At 41.5% G+C, this 25,842-nt stretch overlaps 1 protein-coding gene across 1 annotated transcript; it reads right to left on the bottom strand.

The window, feature by feature from the left end:
* On the bottom strand, positions 1-25,115 carry NIPA1 (NIPA magnesium transporter 1). The gene is made up of 5 exons (XM_040336305.1): positions 24,838-25,115; positions 18,555-18,602; positions 12,862-12,952; positions 4,451-4,611; positions 1-2,470 (listed from the first exon to the last, which is right to left on the bottom strand). Exons 1-5 carry the CDS (start codon positions 24,956-24,958, stop codon positions 1,959-1,961), a joined length of 933 nt encoding a protein of 310 aa, XP_040192239.1. The 5' UTR covers positions 24,959-25,115; the 3' UTR covers positions 1-1,958.
* Positions 25,116-25,842: the final 727 nt, after the last annotated feature.

The following is a 25,842-nucleotide window of genomic DNA, read 5'->3' as shown; positions in this document are numbered from 1 at the left end:
AAGCATGAATTCATGAATCTTTTATAGATTAGTAAAACATTTTTTTTTGTAAAAAAGGCACACATTTTCAAAAAGAACTTGATAATAGTGTCGTCAGTACCCTTTAAAAGATCAGTGCTATCAATAACTTTCCCCTTCAAAAATCTGATTACAAACTCCTAATCATCCTGTGCCACAAGAAGAGTGGCATCAATCTTGAAAATGTACTTCTCAGTTGTTCTTAATACTGTACATAGAATAAAGATGTTGGTATTCTATACAACTGGAGATAGGCAGCTGGATTCTAAATGTTTGCAGTGGGCAACACATCAGTTTTCTTTTTCTCCAGTTTTATAGAATGTGACTTATTTTTCTACATAATAAATGTTGGTTATGCTTTTGTATTCTTCACGTGCATTATAAACAGAGGTGCATCAAAATATATTAAAGTTATTTAGACATTATTACAATGTAATTGAGATAAAGTAGAAGTAAACTAGCTGTCCAAGTATAATCATATTTATAGGAAATAAAATCGAATTGTCTTGTCATATGCTGCCAGAATGCTTTCACAGATCAGCTCTGTTGATGAGATTAGAGGTCCAGTGTATGCAGTTTGCTCCTAATATATGATAAGCATACAGTACATATTGATATCATTATTCATCATACTAAGGACAGCGGTATAAAACTGTACTTCATATCCACAGAACAATCATCAGGTATGTGTGTTGCTATTAAACGTTTCATTTTTCACATAAGTAAAGCAACATTTTTTAAATTAATACTGAGTAGTTTCACTTGTGTTACCTGAGAATGACCAGAGCATTGCATTACCTTAATATTAACAATTGAAAAGATTCTACTTTACAATAATAAAGTGAATTTTCCCAGATAAAGTTTATATACAAAACAGCAATTCCGTGTCAAATGTCTACTTGCAACTGATTAGATTTTACTCTCTTGGAAAAAGAAAAAAAAACGCAAAAATATAGGGGCTCAAAAGCTGAAAAATATGTTATTGCTAATTACTACCTTATTGCACAATCTTTCTTTTTCTATATTATATTTGTATATATTAGTTTATATGACTATAACCAAAACGGGATTATACAGGCCAATGAATTGGGCTTTGGTGTTGCTCCACGGCCAACTACAACCTAAACACTACTACATCTTACCAGCTGTAACATGCAATTTCAAGACCAGAACAAGCCAAACTATTATGTCCCCAAAAACATGCTCTAATTTAGCATCACTTGGGTTCTTTACAACATACTATTTGTAAACAATTGAACCATGCAAATACTATGCAAGGACCCACACTTGCATTTGCAAATAACTATGAGCTTTGTGTATGACAGTACTGCATTCCAAGAAACATTGACTCACGCAGGTGTAATGGCTGTGCAAGGGACAGAAGCTATTAATGAGTGATGGTGGGAGGGTAGTGTAGGAAAAAAAATCGAGCTACAGGTCATTACAGAAGAAGCACATTGATTCATAGCCATCTACATTATGAGAACAGACTTTAAATTAGTACTGTGGTAAGTGTAGGGTCCTAAGCAGTCACAGTAGCATTGCAAAGTCACTAACACAGTATGGGCGCAGTGATGTTCAGACTACAAGAGGACGCAGACACAAAGCAAATTAAAATTATACAATGTCAGATTAGCAAACACTAGACTGACTTATGTAGTTAAAACTATGTGGTAAATGACAACCAGCCTACCTGCATACATACCCTAAATGAAAGTGAAATAAGCACACAGAATATAAAGAGCATGTCAGATATTGGAATGCCAGTCAAACAGGATGATTCCCTTTAGAACACCTACCTATGAGAGGCAAAAGGAATGGAAGTCAATGTGAAGGCACAAATACAAAATATGCTGACAATTTAAATTATTTAAGTTACAAGATAGACATGTTGAATTTGAACATGGAATAACTGTTCTGCATTTTTAGGCCTACTTATTTCACTCTTTTTTCTCTAATGTCTTGTTCACCTCTCGGAAGTTGATGTTAAACTCTTTAAACATCTGGATTAATATAACCCCAGTGGATACAGTGATAAAGCCACATAGTATGGCTAAAAAGTCCACTGCACCTACTTTAGTCCACTCCTGAAAGAGGATGGCTGTTGCCAGCAGGACTAATGTTGTGAAAGTCACATAATAGATGGCGCTAAATATGCAAGAGTCAAAGTCTTCCAGTGCTTTGTTTATGTAGCGAAACTGAATGAGGATGCTACATCCCAATACTGCTATGAGGCACAGGAAAAGGTGTCTTGCCCCTGGGCTGCTTGGATCGCTGGTAAAGGCATCTTGTGCAACCAGGCCAATGCCCTTAGTGCATGGAACAGTGAACGTGCCAAGCAGTGAACATATCCCAATGTAAACCATGATATTTTTCTTCCCATAAACTGGTGCAAGCCAAAATATCAGCAAAGACAGCATCAGGAGAACAACACAGAGGTAGCTCAGAAATACTGAAATAGAAGGAGAAAAAAAAAAAAAAAAAAAAAAAAAAAAAAGATTATTATGGTTTTGTACACCGTTATTTCACATGTCATGTTCAAGCTGTGTCAAAATACTGTTTTTTTTTAGACTTTGCTTACATTTTGCCTAGATGTTCTCCACAGGTATATTCAGAAGAACCATAAAAAACAGTGCTCTGGTGAGTCACTTCACTTCATTATGGACATTGCATTTTTCATTACCATATGTTATTTACAAATTGTAAAGCCCAAAAATGTATAGTTCAAACAGACAGACAGACAGAGAGACATAGAGAGAGATTGACTTTATTGCATGCAGGGTAATTGTCATTTTTTTGTGTGAACTAATTAATGTACACCAAATAGTTTTTGCCTATTGAACATCTGTTGAGAAGAGCAGAAATGGAAGCGTTTAAAGCATGTTTCCACTTTTACAGCACAATTGGGATAACACCTACTTTATATTTGTTACATTTTTCCATTAACATACAGTAGCATAAATTAAAAAAAAAATGTTTAACATAGTTAACGCTCTCTATATTGTATTCTCAGTTCTTATTATCAGCTAAATTTGAACACTGTCCCGTCCCAACAATGAATATAACACTTTGAAACCACCCTTCTGCATTGTATATAATGATATGTGGAGAGTAAAACCCTAGGCCAGCCAAAGACGGAGCAATTTTCTTTCCTGCAACCTAGAAAATTGCTCAATTCCCCCATCAACAGTCAGTGTTGATGGGGGAATCCCTGCTGCAGAGCCATTGGGTTCTCCTGGCAGGGGAAGTCGTCTCCTACGGGTGAACACATCGATTATTGCTAGCAGCTATAAATAAATCGCATGTCAAAGCTGGCAGACTGGCTGCACCCAAGTTTATTGATCAACATGGGTACTTTAAGCCTGCCCATACATTAGCCTATGCATAAAACCCTAATTTAAACCTAAAACCTTTCTTTCTGTTACGATGTAGCCATGATGACAGCTGCATGACCCCCCAAATGCACTGGAAATTTATTCATAAAAGTTATTAATACAACCCCACTTTTTTGGACTCTACAATATTAGTGGAACTTCCCCTCAACCTTTGTCCTGGACACAACTATTATCAGGACAGGAACGTGTACAAAGCATAGACAGAGATAACAACTAGACAAAAAATGTTTTACCACTTCCCTACTTTATTCAAAATTTACAATACATTGTGTATGAGGTTATTTAGCATACCTGTACTAAAGCTATATATGGTATGCTAGAAAACTATAACTAGAAACCTAAAAATGTAAGATTAGGAAAAAAAGATTCCATGGAAGTAAGGTATGCAAGTGCTAGGAGAGGCAATCTGTGTGTCACCATTGCATTCTCTTAAGTATTGATTTTCCTGTCCCAGGTTTACTACATTAGGTTACATAGTACGATTATACAATATAGTCTGATCAATGCCCCCAGCAAAATAACAGGTTCTTTCCTGGACATTGGACTTTTGACACTGTTACGTGAACGCATGAACGCATGAAGCTTTTTCAATCTATTTGTGGCTCCTTTGCTTTGACTCATCCACATACATAAGAATCTGGTATGTCAGTTTGCCTTACATCTCCTAAATAGACTTGAATGGAAATGCCTGGAAACACATGAATCAAGCATTTCCACTTGTTTTTTTTAGGCCTTTTCCATGCATTTTAAAGTCTGTAACAGCTGGCCTCCCCTCCAAGTGCTTTCCATTGGCTAAAATAGACATGACTGAAGCCTGAACACACAAGTAAAATGCTTGAAATGCACTTCAAGAACGCTCATAGAAATAGGCATTAAAATACCTAAAAGTTGCTCAGGTGTGAATGCAGCCCCGATGTCAGCTGATGGTGTAGTTTAGTTATAACCCACTTGTGATCTGGCCCTATTGTACTCCATTTTCAGCCTTAAACCAGTACAATTTATCTATCAGATGTGATGGTCATAGAAAATTATTATACCTGGGTTGGAGAGCTTCTCTTCAAACTCAGCTCGAGATGTAATATTTTCAGACTTAGGAGAGTGAATAATTAGAATGACAGAGCCCACACAGCTGAGCAGACATCCCAGTTTACCCAAGAAGTTGAGCCTTTCTTTTAGTACATATGAAGCCAAGAGAGACCTATGATATAGAAAACAAAGTCAAACAGTACATCAGAGATATCATAAAGAAAATGAAATCTAAACAGGAATATGCCGTCTTGTTCTTGACACTCTTTTAGGCTGGGTTCACACTGATGCGAATTTGAATGTGGGTTTCCCTGCATTCAATTCGCATGAAAAGAGCGTGTACCTGGCTCTCAATGGAGCCGGTTTTTAAAGCTCTGGGGCGTCCACGGTCTATACTGGTAAAGGGCCCCCGGTGTCGTCTGGTCTGTCTCAGGTGTGAATTCAGCCAAAAATTCAGACCCGATTCACACCTGACGGAGAACAGGAACACACCGGACCCCCTGCTATGAGCCTCGGACAAAAGGAACAGAAGAATATTGCTGAAGTCTTGGCCTCACCTGATGGAATAGATTAAGCCTTTGATGAGGATTATAGAAACGAAAAAAAACAAAAAATTGTGTACACCCAAAAGGCTACCTCCTCACATTTATTACTCATATGCAAAAATAGTGCAGTAATAGTGCCTCACTGGGATCTCCCCAAGGAGCTGAAAATGTGCGGCCATGCCGCTAACCCCTCACAGAGATGAAACAAACCCCTAGTGACTACACCTGCAAAGATTGTTTAATTCATACATCCACCCAAGCAGCTGAGAGGAAAGCACTGCACCTTAAAGCCACTATGGGAGAATGTAGTGCAATCTGACAGACGGCTGCACCTGGGGGGTGGATAGGTCTAGGGGGTGAGGGAATTGGTGGGGTTTGTAGGGTTTTCTGGGAGGGATAGGGAAGTGTTCATTAGAAGGTCTGTGTTGTTTGTATATGTACTATTTTTGCATACAGTTAATACATGTAAGGAGGTAGCCTTTTGGGTGTACACAGTTTCTATGGTTATTTGCTGTGTTACACACCATGCCCGCATGTTGGGCGGCACCATCCATCTATCCCTCATGTTTCCAGCTTTTTCTTTTTTTTAATTTGAGGATTACCCTAAGGCCCCGTACTCACGACCAAACATGTCTGCTGAAACTGGTCCGCGGACCAGTTTCAGCAGACATGTTTGGCCGTGTGTAGGCCCAAGCGGACCATTTTCGGGCGGATCGGACAGGTTTCCAGCGGACAACTGTTTCCTGGACTTGCTTTAAAACAGTCCGCTTGGAAACCTGTCCGCCCGGACATGTACGGTCGTCTGTACAGACCTACCGTACATGTCCTGCCGCCCGCCATCCCTCGCATGCGTCGAATGACTTTGACGCATGCGTGGAAGCATTTTAAAGGCAGGCCGCCCACGTCGCCGCGTCATTGTTTACGCACGGACCTCTGTTCGATGGTGTGTACAGCCATCGAACAGAAGTCCCCGGGCAGTCCCCGCGGACCGGTTTCATCGGACATGTCTGCTCGTGAGTACTCCAGATTCTATATGATAGATTTGAAAGGCTCCCAACACTACAACAGTATGGTAGCTTCCAGTGCTTAAGCTCAACTGGCCCCTTTTTACTGAGTCTTAAGTCACAGGTTCACACTTGAGGCTGTGCCATGGCACTGGACACAGAATGAGCTCTGCATCTAAAGGTACACAGTACACAAAGATCTGGAAAGTACCGCAATGCCCGAAGGTCATGTTTCGGGGCAGCCCAGCAATCTTCCAGTCCAGTCACAGTCTCCAAGGCTGTTGCTGAGTACACCAACCCTGACAGATGCTATATGGAGACTAGAGATGGGCTCTGGCGTGTTCGAAATCTCACGTGCCGATTCCACCAGGAAGCGGACACTGCACATGGCTAATCGCAGGCAGTGAGACATTTCCCAATCTGTGCAGCTGTGAACCGGGAAATGTCTCACTGCTTGTGATTAGCCGTGTGCAGTCTCAGCTTTCTGGTGGGAAAGGCACGTAGGATTTTGAACATGTCCGAGGCCATCTCTAATGGAGGAGACCAGCTCAAACAGCAAAGTGAAAATCTTGATTTAAGTGACAGAGTAAAAAATATCAGTGGTGTACTGAGGTTAAACAAAAGTAAATAGGAATGAAGGAAGAAGGCAAGGAAAATTTTAGCTAGAAAAAGCATACAACCTCCTGGGACATTGAGGAATGCTAGGTATAGGAGATATATGGGGGCTGGCGTAAAACTTTTTTTCTTTTTGTCAGTGTCCCAACCTCCTGTAAGCAGCAGTATTACCGACTGTTACAGAATGGCTTAATTTCTGTATTCCTCAATGGACGATAAAGGAACTAGCACCATCATAAAATAAAGTCAGTAAGGACATGGTACATTTTTGCCACAGTTCAGTTAAAGCTCAGTGTGTAATACCAGAACCAGTCCATTCCAAAGGCCCGTATGGACAGAAAAAATTATAAAATTCAAATGAATCGTCCGATAATCTGTTCGTTAATATACAGCTTTCAAAAGCCCATTATGACAGTTCATGCAAAAATATCCAAAAGGGACAAGCACAAAAATATTTCTCATATGGTAACAGAATGAACAATTTTTGTGCGATTAGTATAGTATTGGCACAAAAAAAAAAAAAAGAAGTGTGTGACCAAGACCACGCATGCTCAGTAACGAAAGAATGCATTATAATACAAATACATTACACATCACTTCCAAAATAATTGTATTCTGCCTTATGAGAATTTTCATAACTTTAGTAACATACAGTGGGGCAAAAAAGTATTTAGTCAGCCACCAATTGTGCAAGTTTTCATACTTAAAAAGATGAGAGGCCTGTAATTGTCATCATAGGTATACCTCAACTATGAGAGACAACATGTGGAAACAAACCCAGACATTGTCATGATTTGAGAAGAATTTATTTGCAAATTATGGTGGAAAATAAGTATTTGGTCACCTACAAACAAGATTTCTGGCTCTCACAGACCTGTATCTTCTTCTTTAAAGAGGAAGTAAACCCTGATGGGCATCTCATACTAGCCCATTATGTGCCACTTACCTGCAAAATAATCCAGCGATGTCCCCAGAGTAGGCAGCGTCCATCTTCCGTCTTCTGTTCCGGGACACGGACTCCGGTACTGTGATTCGCCGGAGCCGCGTGACCTCACTCTCGTGCATGCGCACGGGAGTCGCAATTCACAACACAGGCAATTCACAACAGCCACAATTCACGGCACGGCACTTAGTTTCGTTTCTTCCCCGCACATGTGTTGTGAAGAATTTTGGCGGACTACAAGTGAAATCCCTCCTAAAAGGCGCACGTTTAGGAGATATTTCCACTACCTATAAGTAAGCCTAGAATAAGGCTTACCTATAGGTAGAAGTAGTCCACCAGGGTTTACAACCACTTTAAGAGGCTCCTCTGTCCTCCACTCATTACCTGTATTATTGGCACCTGTTTGAACTTGTTATCAGTATAAAAAAAGACACCTGTCCACAACCTCAAACAGTCACACTCCAAGCTCCACTATGGTGAAGACCAAAGAGCTGTTGAAGGACACCAGAAACAAAATTGTAGACCTGCACCAGGCTGGGAAGACAATCTACAATAGGCAAGCAGCTTGGTGTGACAAAATCAACTGTGGGAGCAATAATTAGAAAATGGAAGACATACAAGACCACGGATAATCTGCCTCGATCTGGGGCTCCACGCAAGATCTCACCCCGTGGAGTCAAAATGATCACAAGAACGGTGAGCAAAAATCCCAGAACCACACGGGGGGACCTAGTGAATGACCTGCAGAGAGCTGGGACCAACCCAACAAAGGCTACCATCAGTAACACACTACGCCGTCAGGGACTCCGATCCTGCAGTGCCAGACGTTTCCCCCTGCTTAAGCCAGTACATGTCTGGGCCCATCTGAGGTTTGCTAGAGAGCATTTGGATGATCCAGAAGAGGATTGGGAGAATGTCTGTTTGGTAGAAACACAACACGTCGTGTTTGGAGGAGAGAGAATGCTGAGTTGCAACCAAAGAACACCATACCTACTGTAAAAACATGGGGATGGCAACAAATTAAAAAATGCTTTGGGGCTGTGGGTCTGTTTCTCTGCAAAGGGAATGAATGGGGCCATGTATCGTGAGATTTTGAGTCCAAACCACCTCCTATCAGACTGGCCTAGCCAGTCTCCAGATCTCAACCCCATAGAAAACCTTTGGGAGGGAGTTGAAAGTCTGTGTTGCCCAGCAGCAGCCCTAAAACATCACTGCTCTAGAGGAGATCTGAATGGAGGAATGGGCCAACATACCAGCAACAGTGTGTGACAACCTTGTGAAGACTTACAGAAAACGTTTGACCTCTGTCATTGCCAAAAAAAGGATATATAACAAAGTATTAAGATGAACTTAAGATATTGACCAAATACTTATTTTCCACCATAATTTGCAAATAAATTCTTCCCAAATCAGACAATGTGATTGTCGGTCTGGATTTGTTTCCACATTTTGTCTCTCATAGTTGAGGTATACCTATGATGACAATTACAGGCCTCTCTAATATTTTTAAGTGGGAAAACTTGCACAATTGGTGGCTGACTAAATACTTTTTTGCCCCACTGTATTTTCAACATAAGATCAGCACATTGTCTTTTTATATATATATATATATATATAAAAAGACAATCTATTGTCCAATATGCTTATCATGTGTATGAGGCTTAAAAGCCAGCAGACAGTCAGTAGGAAAAGACACCAGCTGATAGTCTTTAGTTATTACCTATATGGTTCTTGTCTTTGTCCATCCCTGGTCTACATACTACATTAGTAGTATTCAGTAAGTTTACATTTCACAAGCTGGAAACCTTTGACCATTATTCTATAATGCTACACAAAAATCACTAAATCATATTTTATACATAATTAAAATAAATTATCTAACAATTCAGTTTTGAAAATGACGACATTTAAGCTGTGTAGGGAAAATTCCTTGCCGTGCCTCGGGGTAGGACATAGGGAAAGAAGGACAATGTCCATATTGAAGAGGAAAGCAGAGACCACCTTGGGTAAAAAATAAGATTTTGGTCTCAAGACCACCTTGTCTCTGTGCAAAACATGAAGACTCCTTAGAAGAAAGGGCTGCTAGCTCAGAAACATGCCTAACAGATGTAATGGCCATCAGAAAGAACACCTCATAGTTGAGGCTTCCCAGAGGTGTCTCTCTAATCAGCTTAAGAGGGGGGGGGGGTCTCTTGGGTACAGACAGCATCAGGTTTAGATCCCGAGGTGACACCACAGGTCGAATTGAAAAATGCGTATGAGGACTGGGAAGCTAGAAAGTACAAAAAAAAAAGCTTAAAAAAAAAAAAGCAGAAACCTGTTCCTCCAAACACAGCTAAAAGGCAAAACTTATTTTTAGCTTTGGATACAGTGGAGACGGATTAGAACACTTGTCAGGTCGTTATTGCTGTCGGTGCCCTCGTTAGGGAGATTCATCCATTTGCCAGGTTTATGGTTATTACCAAAAGAAAGAATTAAAGATAAGAATAAAATGGGTTGTCCCCAGAACAGTAATAGGGGGGAAGACACTAGTACTGGTGACCTTGGTGACAACCCAGGATTCTTTCACTTTGGAGGGATTTTCTGTTGTGGCTATGGGAAATAAAGCGAATGGAGATCACCCCAGTGGGACATTCGATGACAAAAAACCTGACAGGGTTATACCCTATCCAAAATGAAAAAAAAAGTTTTGCCTTTAGCTCTACTTTAAGAATACTTAGTTCCAGACACTGGACAACCAGAGTGAAGTAATGCCAAAATACGAACAATCACTGCCCTTCCATGTACAATAGTAGATCCTATGAGAGATAGATTTTCTCACTCTGAGTAAGGTTGGGATAATTGGGTCAGAGATACCCCTATCTTTCAGGACCTGGGTTTTAACAATTATGCCATGAGTGTTAAACCCAGCAACTAAGAAGCAGAATAGAGAACAGGTCCTTGTGGATTTCAAGTCAAGAAAGGTCTGTGGACTGTGAAAGGCTTGATTAAAAACCTCTGAGCCCTTTCTTTGAAGAAACTGGTACCACCACCCCGAGAATGAAGTTTGTGTAAAGTGGCCAAAAAATCTGCCCACTTTTTGGCTATTGCTTCCAGATTGGATAGGAAGCAAGGAGGGAGCAGAGAAATAAATTCTATTTTGTACCCACATAAAATTACAGACTGGACCCAGGAGGTCTGGAACAACTCGGGTCCAGATTAGCACAAATGCCCACAGACCCCCCCCCCCCCAATCTCCCTAAGGAGGGCTTCTTATTAGACTTGGAGGTCCAAGACTTCAAAGGAAAGGAAGTACCAAGCCTTGGTTGTTAGTTTAATGTCTGGAGAGTGAAAGGGCACCTTTTGCCGAGTAGAGGTAATTGACATTGGAGACAGAAACTTAACCTTTTTCTTATGGAGCACCTTTTCCCCAGTGACTTGATAAACTTCTTCAGGCATCAGCTGTAATTGTCCTAAGAGAACTAGGTCCTCAAATACACATTCAGGTTCTCCATTAATTTGTTTTGTCCAGTTAGCAATAGTCTAGCAAATAGAATACATGAGCTTCTATAACATAGGCACCCACCATGTTCCTTGACTGTCTCAGCATATTATCAGCATATATGACAGATGGAAGGGTGTTAGCCAGGAAGCATGATGAAACTACATCACTATTCTCAGACTAGTCAAGTTGAGAAAAGACTGCCAAACTTAAAATAAAGTACCGTAGTAATACTTATGGCACCAACAAAGTACAAATAGAGTAACATAATAAAGCACATAGCTCCCTGTTCCTGTGCAAATGTACCCAATCTGTGTGTTAAGCACTGCTGGTTGTTTATAGCCAGAAACCGTCCAAATTACAGGGTAACCCTGTTTCCCCCTATTCATGTAGCGCCTGTTACAGGTCCAGACTTTGCCTGTCACAGTGGGAGAACGGGAAGAAATCTTCTACAAACCAGAAAAAAGGGCCAAAGGTATTGGACTTATTTTAGAGTATTTTAGCTGGGGAGTGCCACTTATACATGACCCAAGATTACTAGCACTGGCAAGTTGTTAAATCATATCTAGACAAATATTGCAAATGACTAGGAACTGTTGGAGGACACTGAACAGTCAGGTCCTTGTTATGGAAGCCGACATATGCCCCTGTTAAGTCTACTTATTCAATAAAACCTATTCTTTTTTTTTCTATACCACGTGGAACCCTTCTTTTTTCTCTTTACATCTTCCTGAATGAGAGTTTTTCTTTGGCCCTTCCATCCGGATGTTTCAACTTTGTTTCTCAACCTTACGGTCACCTACAAGACCCCTGGAAGATGCTCCTGGAAACGCTTTAGTTCCCATGATCGTTGTGGAAGACTGCCCATCTTGGCTCTCTCTGCTTGATTGACTCGTTGTCATTGACATTCAAGTCCACCATCTCTGGGTTAGCGCAGTATTATTCACTTTTTACACGATCAAAGTGAAAGTGGAAATGGGTAAAAGTTAAAATCGGGTACCAGCTCCCCCCTTAGGCCTTAAAGTGTAACTTCCCCTTTTGGGTGGAGCTCCGCTTTAATAAAAATTATCAAACAAAAAAATAACATTGTAAAGGGCAGGTCCAAAGAGAAGCTTTCCCTTAAAGGGCAAGTAAATCAGATGTCCCTTGAGCATATACTCTACATTCCAAGCAATTAGTCCAAACTCCCTAAGTCCACGAACAGACATCACCCCTGTGTGAGACACAAGCTTAGATGCTTGCAAAAATCCTTTTATTCCAAAATCTCCAGGACATGCAGGTTCATCTTTGCGATGAAGTGGTCTGCATTAAGGGATTCGATCCATAGTGAAATGGTTTTACAAATTCAAGTCACCACCAACATAGGATAGAGAGTCGCTTGAGTTAACTCAAGCTGAAACCTAAAACTTAAGCAGTGGATTTTTTTTTGGGGTGAAATCCCAAGTTAACCTTGTTCGGGTATATGACTGGAGTGCCTAGCGAAGGCAGAGACAAAATATTTACTTACCAGAGTGTATTGGGAAGGTCTTTGCAGTCGTGACAGCTATAAAAGACCGGAAAACCTAGAAGGCTGATCATTCAAATGCAGGGAAGAAAGTACTGCATCAATCAGGTTAGAACACCTCCTTGTAACTGAGGTATATGGAATTTGCTCCAATACAGTTCTTCATCTTCAGGAGTAGGATAATGTAAATTATAACTGCTTCAAAAGGAGATGCTTTATTCAAATTGCTTTTAAATTTCATTTATATATACAGCCATTTTAGCATGATAAAAAAATTCATAATGTATTTGTTATTTGCCATAAATGTATACAATATAGTGCGTTACCTACCCACATGGAATGCCCAGGGCACCCAGAGGAGTCACAAGCACAGCTGGTGCAGCAGTATATGCTAGGAAATTTCCAATCTGCCCCAAAGCCACTACCAAAAAAGTAAGAATATCAGAAATCTATAGAATGAAACTAAAATTAACACATTTACTCCAATTAACATGTCTGGGATTCAGATTAAATTAAATCTATGGTCACAGCATACACCTATTTCATAATATCAACATTTTAATAGCAATACAAACAATAGTAATTTTTGACAATCCAATATAAGCCTCCTTAGAAATATTATTTAATATTGTGAGTACTGCCTGTCTAGTGACCATCTCATTCTATAACTTCCTGGATTTGCTGCATGCTTTTCAGATTCTCCTCTGCGGTTTACTATTAATTTCTAATCACTACATATACAACAGTACTTTGCTACCTGCAATCAATGATTTCTGTACTGACTCTGCCTCCTGAAACTCTTTCTTTCAGCACCTCTGCCATTCAGAAAGCAGGCTCTGTGAATTCTGTGACACGGCAGGGCATAGTGAATATGTCACAGAATTAAAGGAAGTACATGTGTCAGGGAGCTTCACAAATCAAGTTTACAAATGTCCAGATTGTTTAGATTAATAAAATTAGAATAAAAATAATTCAATTTCAACATGGAAATTAATATATTATTTTACGTTTTGACCATAGATACACTTAAGTGATAATATTTAAATACCTACAATATGAAAGTATAACAACCTATATAAAATGTGCCAAATATAGAGTTTTCTCACCTGCAAATATGTAACTGGTATACTGACTATTCAGTTAAATATGAATATCAACCTTTACCCTCTCTACATGGGCAGAGTGTAGGTAAGGGCTTAGAGAAGTCTAAAGTGGCGGAACACAATAAAACACAGTAAAGCCACTATCTGTCATGTAAAAGATATGCAGGCTGCTATTGTTAGCCTTCTGAAAATGCTAGTTGCCTGGCTGTCTCTGACTTCAGAACTTTCTGGGTCAGAGTCCTGGAACAAGCCAGGTCAGCATCGCTGCCAGGCAACTAACATTTTTTAGGTGGAGGTCAACAGCAACCAATTTATCTCTCTATTTAAAGTTTAAACCCTTCCTGCCAAGTGTAGGCTTATACAGTATGCAGCCTAATGGAAGTGGGTCTTTATCTGAGGCTACATATATGCGCTTTTGTGTTTGTACTGAGAGCACTTGCATAGCACGCTCCCGGCACAAAAACTGTGCTGTCGCAGACAGCTACGCATCTCATGCTAACGATCAGAACAGGCAAGGTTCTCGATTACCTGATCGACTGGCTATCACAATGATCAGCCACTGTACAGCGCACCCCTATGATGTTTTTCTCTCCTCTTGAATACAGAAGGGTTAAGGGTAACTAAAGGTTTGAATTTAAAAAAATAAAAAACAACAAACATGTCATACTTACCTCCACTGTGCAGCTCGTTTTGCACAGAGTGGCCCCGAACCTGGTCTTCTGGGGTCCCTCTGCGGCTGTCTCGGCTTACACCCGCATCAGCTAACCCCCCTGGGAAGCACCTTCCCAAGGGGGTTACCTTGCGGGCGCGCTCCCGAGTCCTGTATTCAGCGTCCATAGCCACCAACTACAGGACTCGGCCCCGGCCCTGTCGTCATTGGAGTTGATTGACAGCAGCACAAGCCAATGGCTGCACTGTTATCAATCTATCCAATGAAGAACCAAGAAGCCAGCACATCCCCGACACAGGACTTTCGAGGGCTCAGGTAAGTAAATGGGGGGGGGGGGGGGGGCTATAGGGCCTGTAAGCATCGGATGTTTTTTCACCTTAATGCATAGGATGCATTAAGGTGAAACAGGAAGCTTTACAACCCCTTTAAAGAAGGAGATTTTGACATTTAGACATCAGTCCACCATTAACCCAAAGAACTTGGCTCAAAACTGTATAATTTATACAGTCCCTTTTACCGGGTATAAGTGTAGGTTAGACATATGAAGGTTTGAAATGTGTTCAAATGCCTCAGCAAGAGAAGAAGTTTAACGTGTGTATATTAGGGTTGCCACATCATCCCTTTAGGCTGGGTTTACACTGATAATACAAGACAGTCATACGTCTTTCATCCTACTTTGCTCTGCGACATCAGTCCTACATCCATCTGACTTGAATGAACAGGATACTACTTTGATCTGACTTTGTGATAGTCTGACTTGTTCTTTGACCAATCAAAACAATCCCAGTATGAGATTTAATTCCCTTTACTGCTGCTGTAATCACAATGTCGGATGTCACAAGTCAGATGGTTAGGACAAGGATCCTACTTTGATTTAACTGCAATGATATTCAATGGGCTGAAGTAGGATCAAAGTCGGACAAAAGTAGTGCAGGGAGCATTTTCAAAGTCGGACCGACTTGTGTCAGACCAGTTAAGACGGCTCCCATAGGGAAACATTGATTTTCACACGTCATGCGACATGAGCTCCCAATGTCGGAGCGTTTGTTGTACCAGTGTGAACCCAGCTTTACACCCTGGTTCTGAGGCTGATTAATTGCAGATAAGGCACCAAGTGAGTTTAAATTACCACCTTAATCAGCCGCAGAACCTGTGTAATTAATGTGTGTCCTGAATTAAAAGGGATGATGTGGCAACCCTAGTGTTTGTGTATATATATATATATATATATATCTTTTTATTTTTGAATAGAAAGTAGAAGGTGAGATTCACTAAACCTGCAGGTAAGACTTATTTTAGGCTTACCAGTAGGTACCAGTTTAAAATTACAGTTTACTACAGCTCCAATCTTTCTTTTATAATGAATTGCTCCACACTGTCCACAGCTAAAGAGGTCAGCGAGGACTTGTTTTAAAGCTTAATTTACCGCTTAGCTTGTTAAAATATGTAAATAGTTGAATATCTATAGCCTGGCTGCAGTTCTTCGCTAAAGTCTAAGTGCAGACAAAATTAAAAACACTAAAATCAGCACAAAGGACACAGCTTACCTTGCTGTCTGTGTCCCCGCTGGGGTGATACGCCCTCACCATTTGTCCTAGTAAACATTGTTTTTACTTTTTGAGCTTAGAAGTCAGGATATCAGAAGGTTTCAAATAGATCAGATGCTTACTAACATATGGTGGTGCCCTGCTGATTTTCTATATAAATAATGTCCTGGATGTAACATTTGGCAACAAACTCCCTCCTGCTAGATGGCTACTAAAACAATTTGTTCCATGTATTCACTCAGTTCCTCCCTAAAAAATCTGAGAACTCTGACAACTTTACAGCTACTATCACAAACCGTATTTTCCCCCCAAATAGAATAAAACAATTTGGTTAAATCAGGATTTAACTTCCTATACTCACCTTCCCTCCAGCACTGTGAGCTCCCTTGTCAACATTTTAATCCTCTCCGTCTGCTTTTGGGTTTGGCATCTTTAGCCATACTGAATGGCCAGCCCGCAATGATTTAACTCCTGTACAAGCATATGGGAGTTATAAATCCTAGCACCAAGGCATGGTGTGAATGTACACTGAGCTGCACATGAGTTGCTCAGTGTACAATTAGTAGAAGCTGGCAGGGAAATGAGGAATGTTTATAGCAGAAAAGACATACACACGCTACCAGCAAATCTTTACACGCACATGCAGTTCTGCTTTAACTATTCATCCATATTCCACTTGCACACAAAATCTACTGTATACTCAGAGTACTCATATCATTTATTTAGATATATAAACATCTTATTTCTTCCTCATGACCCCTACATTCGGTTCAGGCATGTTTTAAGTTAAGGTCTCATCTAAATTGGGAACGTTTATCCATGCCCCATGCAGGGCCATATAAATAAAAAGGGGGGGGGGGGGTTCGGGAACTTGTTGGTACATTATATGAAACGTATGTAAATACTTCTCTATCCCTGATTCAGTAGAAACAAAAAAGAACTGGAGTAGGACTTTATATGAGGTATGTGGTGCAACAAAAACGCAGTCAATTTAAGACACATTGGGGGTTATTTACGAAAGTCAAATGCAAAGTGCTCTTGAAAGAACAGTCGCTGTAAATCTGAGGGGTAGATCTGAAATGAGGGAAAGCTCTGCTGATTTTATCATCCAATCATGTACAAGCTAAAATGCTGTTTTTTATTCTCCTTGCATGTCCCCCTCGGATCTACAGCGACTGCACTTCCAAATGCAATTTCATGTGCACTTTGCACTTGTAGTTTACACTCCTAGTGCAAAGTGGATTTGCCTTTAGTAAATAACCCCCAGTGTTTATTGCTAAATAATATTTGCATAATACATTCTGTAGGAAAATTCATTTATAGGTTTGTGTCCATAATGACAACATGTAACAAACATAGTATGTAAATAACTGGCAACAACAATAAGGCTTCATTTCCATTGACGTTTTTACAGCCACTTTTTTTAGCCTTTTTTTACAGCTTAAAAACGCCTGTCCATTTATTTATATTTTTTTTGAGCTGGAGCTCAAAAATGCAGCTTTAGCGTTTTTGCGCGTTTTTGAGCGTCTGGCGTTTTTACAGCTCTAACGCTGGAGCTTCAAAACGCACTGGTCCTGGTTATTTTTGCAGCTTAAAAATGGCTCAGCCATCTACAGCTCAAAAACGTCATGGTGAGCATGAGGCCATAGACTAACATGGAGAGCCGTTTTTAAGCTGCAAAAAACGCTCAGAAAAGTGGCTGTAAAAACGTCCATGGAAATGAAGCCTAAATGATACATTGTATAATAAACATATGACCGCTGCATCAAGATAATACATTATAGGGTAAATATATAAACAGCCATCCTAGCTGACACGGATCACCTTTAGAAACAGGATAAAGAAAAAAATCTGTATATATAAAACTGGTCTAAACCATCCATGAAGATGAGATGCACCCAATAAGCCCCTTTCACATGGGGCGGATCCCCACTTGCTCAGCGGGGATTGCTCCGTTGATCCCTGCTGAGCCGGCGGATTACAGGGCAGTCCCCGCACACTGTGCAGGGACCGCCCTGTCTTTTCTCCGCTCTCCCCTATGGGGGGGATCGGATGAACATGGACCGTCTGTCCGTGTTCACCCAATCTGATCCGCCAGACGGATAGAAAAGTAGGTTTTTCCTCCGTCACACTTTGGCGGATCAGAGCGGGTCGGATGTCAGCGGGGCATGTCACCGCTGACATCCGTGGCTCCATAGAGGAGCACGGAGCGCCCGTTCAGGTCCGCAAAAAAAATCTGTCAGGCGGACCTGAACGGGCCGCCCGTGTGAAAGAGCCCTTATGCGTTTTGTGGATCTGTTCCACTCTTCAGGGGCAAATGCATTAAATATCTGTTAAAAAAACAAGTATATAAAGTAAAAAATAATATTGTATGAAGTAATCTAGCCAGGGTGCCTGACAAAAATGAAAACTAGCTTAGTAGTAGTAGTAGTAGAATACTAGACTAGTATTAAATTTTTGTCTGTCATCCTGACTAGATTGCTTTATATTTTACTTTATACATTTTGTGGGCAGAATTGGATCAGATCGGATAGCGGCGGATATCAGCGGACTGGAGACTGCAAGGTCCGATCAGATCAGATCAGATCCCCCTGAAAAACTGAGTTTCCAACGTGATCTCATCAGACAGCACTTGAGAAAAGGGGCAAACTGTATAACTCTCTAAATATTAAATATAAAAAAACAAACATGATTTTCACTTACTTGTAATAGTGCCAATCCACCATATAAAGTCTGTAAGGTAAGATGCACCTATAATAAATGTGGAAACACATGACAGTTTTTTATGCCGCGCTTTAATAAATGCCATTCAATGAGGATTTAAAGGGGAGTTCCAGCCTTTTTTTACGTTTATTAAAAGTCAGCAGCTACAAAAAGTGTAGCTGCTGGCTTTTAATAAACAGACACTTACCTGCTCCACGGCTCCAGCGACGCGCCGGCCGGGGCTCAGCTCCTCGCCCCCCCCTCGCGGGCCGGCGTCTTCATTCCTAGTGTGGGCACCCGGCAGTGACAGCTTTCGGCTTCACGGCCGTGCACCCACTGCGCATGCCAAATGTGGCATGTAAGGGGGCGAGGAGTGGGTTAAGTGGAAGTTCCATTTTTAGGTGGAACTCCGCTTTAAATGTATTTTCAAAACAAGCTTTAACATGCAAATGTTCAGGCACTTCCTGTTATAGAGTGACAACGCTCTGATACAAAAGGGCTTTAGCAAACTAAATATCATTAATTTATGGGTTTACATATACTTTAAACACATTAAACAATCCAAAATAAACAATTGTACACATTGACAATATAAAAAAAAACTGCTGTACAAGATTTTCTAATTGGATTGGAATAAATCACTAGAACATATCCTAGATATCTCAATAAAGAAGTGGTGCTGCGCTGTTCAAACAATATAAATACGTTGCTGTGCAAATACAAACTGTGCAAATCGAAAAATTATGTAAACTCAACTGACTTACATAAATACCAATGAACGTACATCAAACTGTGTGCAAAATAGTGCAAATTAGATGGGTAACAAATAAATGTACATCACTTTAAAAATGGAAAAACTGCAAAAAAATCCATAAAGTGCAGAAAAAGTCCAGAATTTGCAGAACATGTTCCATGTTCTGCAATTTCTGGACTTTTTCTGCATCTTATGGATTTTTTTGCACTTTGGCATTATAAGATATTGCACTTTTTCCATTTTTAAAGTGATATACATTTATTTGTTACCCATCTAATTTGCACGCAGTTTGTTGCACGTTCATTGGTATTGCACGTTCATTGGTATTTATGTAAGTCAGTTGAGTTTACATCATTTTGCAATTTGCACAGTCTATTTGCACAGCAACATATTTATATTGTTTAAACAGTGCGGCACCACTTCTTTATCAATTTATCCCCCCTTTAGGTATGGTCTGACCCTTTAGGTGCTTGCAGCAGTTTACCACCAGCCAGTTAGTTCCCTAGTAGAGCGGGAATACACCTATATTTCATATCCTAGATATCGTTTTTTAGAGATGCACTGAAATCTCAGCCGCCGAAAATGGTGTTATCGGCAATTTGCCAATAAGAGAAAAAGGTGGCGATAATGGTGCCGAAAACGCACGCATAAAAGTTTGCCGCGCAGCCGCATCGATTTTACTGCAAATTCATAGCGATTTTACCACGGTCATGTGACTCAAAAACTGCATCAAAAATGTAACAATGCATTTCAACGGAGAGGTGTGTTTTTGGTGTTTTTTTTTTTAACTGACCAAAAATGTAGCAAGCAAGATTTTGAACACAACAGAAGCGCAACAGACCAGTGTGAAGACATAAAAATGCTTTGTGTTCAGAAGGTGTTTGGCAGGGGGTGAGGAAGCACTATGTGACCTCTCCATAGTGTGTTTTAACCCCATAAATGGTCTATGGAATGGAATGCAGTGAACAGCCATTGGGGTTTATTTACCAAAGGCAAATCCACTTTGCACTACAAGTACACTTGGAAGTGCAGTCACTGTAGGGGGACATGCAAGGAAAATAAAAAACAGCACTTTTGCTTGCACATGATTGGAATCAGCAGAGCTTCCCCTCATTATAGATCTTCCCCCTTAGATCTAAAGCGACTTTACTTCCAAGTGCACTTGTAGTGCAAAGTGGATTTGCCTTTAGTAAATCAACCCCATTATGTCACACATGGCCTGCAAACGTCAGAGTGAGCGCAATATAATTCTATCATTTACAGGTTAACGTTAAACTGATGAGCTTTTGATGTGTCACCTAAGGACAATTTTGGTTACCATTGCTTTTTGCCATTTTTTTACCAAAAATAAGCAGTGGATAAGCATTTATGCAAATATTGTGCAACACAAAGAGATCGCCGCTACCACAATTTTATTCTACAGGGCCTCTGCTTTCAGAAAGTATATAATTGTTTTAGGGTTTTAAGTAATTTCCTAGCAAAAAAATTGTGATTTTACTATAAATTGATTTAGAAAAGTTTACAGTCACTCACAAGCTTTTATTACTGTCCCAATTGGGTCTATTTCCCCTCCATTCCGTGCACTTATCATCAAGTGGTAGTAAAGTTTTTTTTATTTATATATACAGGTAAGGCTTACCTATAGGTACAGTAAATATCTACTAAATCTGCACCATTTAGGAGATTTTTAGTTTAGCAGCCTGGTGATGTCACCTCAATGGTCTGAATGGCGTCCATAGAGAGGGCCGTAACTCCCGTGTGCATGAACTGTAGTGATGCTATCGTGGCTCGGCCAGTCAAATGACAGCTGCCCGCAAATCCAGAAGGAAGAATGGGTGAAGATGGGATCCCTGTCAGCGCGCCATTGGAGGGCCCCATTTTCGGAAAGTCTTTCATAATGTGCTAGTATGCGATGCATACTAGCACAATATGACATTCATTTGCAGGGAGGATATTTTTATATATAATTGTATGATATTCGCCTTTTTAATTAATATTATGGATTTAAATTAATGTAATTTTATTGTCGACCATTATTGGCACCTTTAGCACAATAAAAGCTCCAGAAAATGTATCCCTTTAAATGATATTTCAGAGGCGCGGCAACCTTGCAGCACATCTAAACATAACCATACTGTGTTGACCAGAGTTTTTCTGCACTGGATCAATGCCAGTCAACACAAGGTCACATAGTAAACAATTCCTTTCTCAGTGCACCATTAACACAAAAACTCGGCTGTGATGTGCGGTGCAGTACATAATGGAAAATACATGCTGCGTTTTTTTTACAGCGCACTGGATGGCATCATAGGGCACTGTGCTGTTATGGCAGAGACCTGAAAAGGATGCACACTTCCAATAAAAAAAAAAAAAACAGACAAATATATAAACAGTGCCTTGCATTACAAAATGCAATTATATTGAACAACAAGGGGCACAGAAAACAATTGTTCAAAAAAAACACAATTCACAATGCTGAAATGGGAAATGATCGCTTCTGAGGCTTTGCACCCAGGACTTAAATGCACTGTAAATGCCATAGGCACATTTACAGTGCATTACCATAGCAGTTAATGGAGGTGATTGCAAAGCATCAACTCCTTCCAAACTCTGCAGGCAGGGTCTTTTCTTGCCTTTCAGCAAAGCAAGGCAACGCCAACGCTGCCATGCCATGTGTACACCTCCTTCCACTCCCTGATTTAAAAATTGTAAGTAGCATTGATAGGTAGTCAGGAGATGTTAAAAATGCAACCCACCTGTCTATTTTTGTCTATGTCTTGTCTATGTGAATGAGGTCTTAGACCTCTCATACTGGGGCCGCCCGTGTGTTAGCGCTAAAGTGACGCTCATTTAAGTAGTGCTTTAGCGCTGTTTAAAAACGCCCCGCTAGCGGCCAAAAAAGGGGTTAAAACCGCTATTGTTGCGGCACTACCGAATCTCTTTTCAGATGCTTCAGACGCGCTGCCCATCCATTTCAAAGAGGAGGGGCGTTTTGGGAGCGCTGTATAGAGCGCTCCCAAACCGCCCCAAAGACGCTGCTTGCAGGATTTTTTCTAGTGTCCCACAAGTGCACATCCCCAGTGAGAAAGCACTTGGACTTTCACATTTGGGCAGCTTGGGAGGCAATTTTCAGGCGCCATTTCTATAATACACTGATCAGCAGTTGCAGCCCCCCAAATGACAAAGGTTTTTCAGAATGTCCTTAAACAGAAGTTGAGCCACACATATAGACATATTGAAATTCAGGCTAGTTCAGCATAGACTAACCAAATGTTGATCCCCCTATGAACAGCTTGAAGCAAAACTAAAGTCCCACAATAAAAAAACTAGGGGGAACACACCACATATATCAAACACATCCCTTGGTAAACTAGTAAAGGCTTTAGCTACCGTCCCCACATTTTGGCCATGCACCTCTAATGTGTTTCACCCCGATTGGGCTTAATCGTTGAGGACCTCTATGACTAAGCCCAATCGGGGTGAAACGCTTCAGAGGGGGGATAGCCGTGATGTAGGGACTGTAGCAGAAGTCTTTACTGGTTTACCAGTGGATGTGGGTGACCTTTATGGTGTGCACCCCCTAATTTTGCTATTGAGTGAGACGTGCTCTTAGAAGGTCCGGCACCCGCTGTCTAAGGTATAAGTTCACCTGTACTGTAGTCCCGTGATCCTGCTCTGTCAGGGATCTAAACGCTGCTTCACCAGTCTTGGATTTTAAATCCCAGGGGCTTAATCTCCTTTCCGAACCTCTCAGCGTGTACGGACAAAAGGCATTCCAATTGGTCAGCAGCGCAGCTGTCCAATCAGAATCCATGTAGGCTGTCCCGTTAGCGCAGTGAGGAGAGAAAGCCAGGAGGATTTCAAATCCCGGGACCAGTGAAGCAGCGTTCTGGTCTCTGACAGTGCAGAATCGTGGGACTACAGTACAGCAATAATGGGGAGGGGGTCGAGTGTAAGGTCCCTTTACAGATGTCTGTAAAGCTGAACTTTCACTTTAATGGAAAGGTTAACCTTTTCTTCAGGGTATAGCATGTTGCGAATGGACTGGCCCCTGCACCTCCCCGATCCCCGCTGTGACAATTTAAAAGAAATGTGGCTAAGCAGGGCTCCGCCCCTGCCCAGTCATGTCACTGATTGACAGGGCTATGTGCATTGAAAACTACAAGGTCCTGCAGCCTTTGCGGGTGTCGGCTTGTAGTTTTCAATGAACTACCACGGCGCTGTTGTCGTTCATTCACGCTTCCTATCAGGTTGTATCTGTTTGCCGGGATGTACAGGGACGCAGATACACAGGCAGATCTGCTGATCGCTGGTGCAATGCTTTACAGGCTTAAAAAAAAGCACTTTTTTACCTGCAACAAATATGTATTATTTTTTTCCAAAAAGTGACCTTATCCTTTGAGAACTGGTGGAAGGATGCGTTTGAGCGGCGTTATTGTTTTCACTAAGGATGAGCTCTGGCGTGTTCGCATGCTACACGTGCAGAGCCCGCCAGGAAGTGTGCACGGCGCTGCGCTAATCACAGCCAGGGAGACATTTCCCAATCTCTGCAGCCGAGCATCGGGACATTGTCTCCCTGGCTGTGATTAGCGCAGTGCCGTGCACACTTCCTGGCGGGCTCTGCACATGGACTGTGCGAACACGCCAGAGCTCATCCTTAGTGGTCACAGTGAGAACTAAAGTCACAAATTAAAATACGACGAGCAGGCAAGTTCTTTATTGCAGAAGTGTCATGCTATGTCTCTTCTGCAATAAAAGAAACCTACCTGCTTGCTTGCAGTCTTCTTTAGAATGGGCGCAGAGCTGCACAACCGCAGCTCGGTGTATTTTCCGGCATGGATACCGGGATTCGGCATGAATACATTCTTCACAGAAGCGACATCCCACGCCAGTCAATGAAGACAGCTGCAACCTGACACCCAGAAGAAGCCAGGTAGAAGACGCTGCTCCCAGCTCCCGTTGAAGAAAACTAAGTATCGCAGAATTTAGTTGCACTTTGGAGGACCGTTAGTTTAGAATGGCTGCACTAGACTGATCAGAGTGTTACAAAAATGGGTGGCTTGTTGTACATGCCAGAAAAAATAATAATAATAATAATAAAATACAAATCGATATTTAGGGTTCATTCCCGCGTTGGTGTCCATTGTGTAGGGGGGATGCATCATTACAACGCATTGCACGGTTTACTTCTTACCTTGAGGAGTCACAAAATGACCTTCCATTGGAGTGTGTGCAATAAAAACAACAGGCATGATCATGGCACAGAGATAACAATGGTTGGGCACATGACATGAGCCCCCTTCTTCTGACATGAATAGAAATGACATGTTCTGTCCACAATGACTTTAGCAATAAAGCTTCTTCTAAGGCAGCATTGTCCCCTGTCCTGTCAATGACATCAGTAGTTGTGATGCTGCAGGGAACAGGCATGACTGCACCAAGTCTATTGTTGCCAGTAGCACTGCCAGGGTGCAGTAGTCACATGTGTCCTGTAGCTGGCACCCTGCCCTCCCTCTCTCTCTCCCTTACCTCTGGTGCGGGCTCTCAGGATGCCTTTCTTCTGCAGCACAAACGTGGAGCCATTGAGCAGGCTGGAGAAGAGCGCCACACTTAGCCCTAGCAGGGGCAACTCAGGCTCGGTGTCCATCATCCCTGGTGTGGTGTCAGTCCCCGGCAGGCAGCCTTCTCATGCTCTCCGTACCAATCTCCTTCCGGGATGACGAGCCGTCCGTCCCTCAGCCAAGCTCCACAAACTCCAGCACAACTGTGCGGCGCGGTGCAGGAGGGGGGTGAACTGCTCTTTTTTTCCCTTCTGTATAAACTTTATTGTTCAGAAAACAAAGTGCTGCAAAGAATACTCTGGATTTACATGCCCCGAATTAAAAATACACCACTTCAGCCCTTAGCCTTTTTTTTTTTAGATTTGGTATTTACAAGTTAACCACCTCAATACAGGGCACCTACACCCCCTTCCTGCCCAGCTATCCTGGTCCAGAGCTATCATAGAATGCATTAAGATAAAAAAAAAATCACTTTACAATCACGTTAACCACTTCTATACGGGGCACTTATACACCTTCCCGCCCAGACCAATTTTTAGCTTTCAGCGCTGTTGCACTTTGAATGACAATTGCGCGGTCATACAACACTGTACCCAAATTAAATTTTTATCATTTTGTACCCACAAGTAGAGCTTTCTTTTGGTGGTATTTGATCACCTCTGGGATATTTATTTTCTGCAAAAAAAATTGACCGGAAATTTAGAAAAAAAATGTTTTTTTTGTTTCTGTTATAAAACATTGTAAACAAGTATGATTTCTCCTTCACTGATGGTACTGCACTGACGGGCACTGATAAGGCGGCACTGATGGGCACCGATGAGGTGGCACTGATGTGGTGGCATTGATGGGCACTAATATGCGGCACTGATGGGTGGCACGGATGGGCACTGATAGGCAGCACGGATAGGCGGCATGGATGGGCTTGGATAGGCGGCACGGATGGGCACGTATAGTTGGCACAGATAGGCGGCAC

This window comes from Rana temporaria, chromosome 2 (genome assembly GCF_905171775.1).
Source record: "Rana temporaria chromosome 2, aRanTem1.1, whole genome shotgun sequence".
Lineage (NCBI taxonomy): Eukaryota > Metazoa > Chordata > Amphibia > Anura > Ranidae > Rana > Rana temporaria.
This window is presented reverse-complemented; position numbering and strand designations above follow the sequence as displayed.

Bases quoted from the DNA above. Each gene is read 5' to 3' on its own strand.
- NIPA1 (XM_040336305.1), bottom strand. From the start codon at position 24,958: ATGATGGACACCGAGCCTGAGTTGCCCCTGCTAGGGCTAAGTGTGGCG. The intron at 12,953-18,554 runs GTAAGTGAAAAT...CTTTTTTGGTAG, and splicing joins GTGGATTGGCACTATTACAA to TGGCTTTGGGGCAGATTGGA. The intron at 4,612-12,861 runs GTAGGTAACGCA...TCTATATCATAG, and splicing joins GCCCTGGGCATTCCATGTGG to GTCTCTCTTGGCTTCATATG.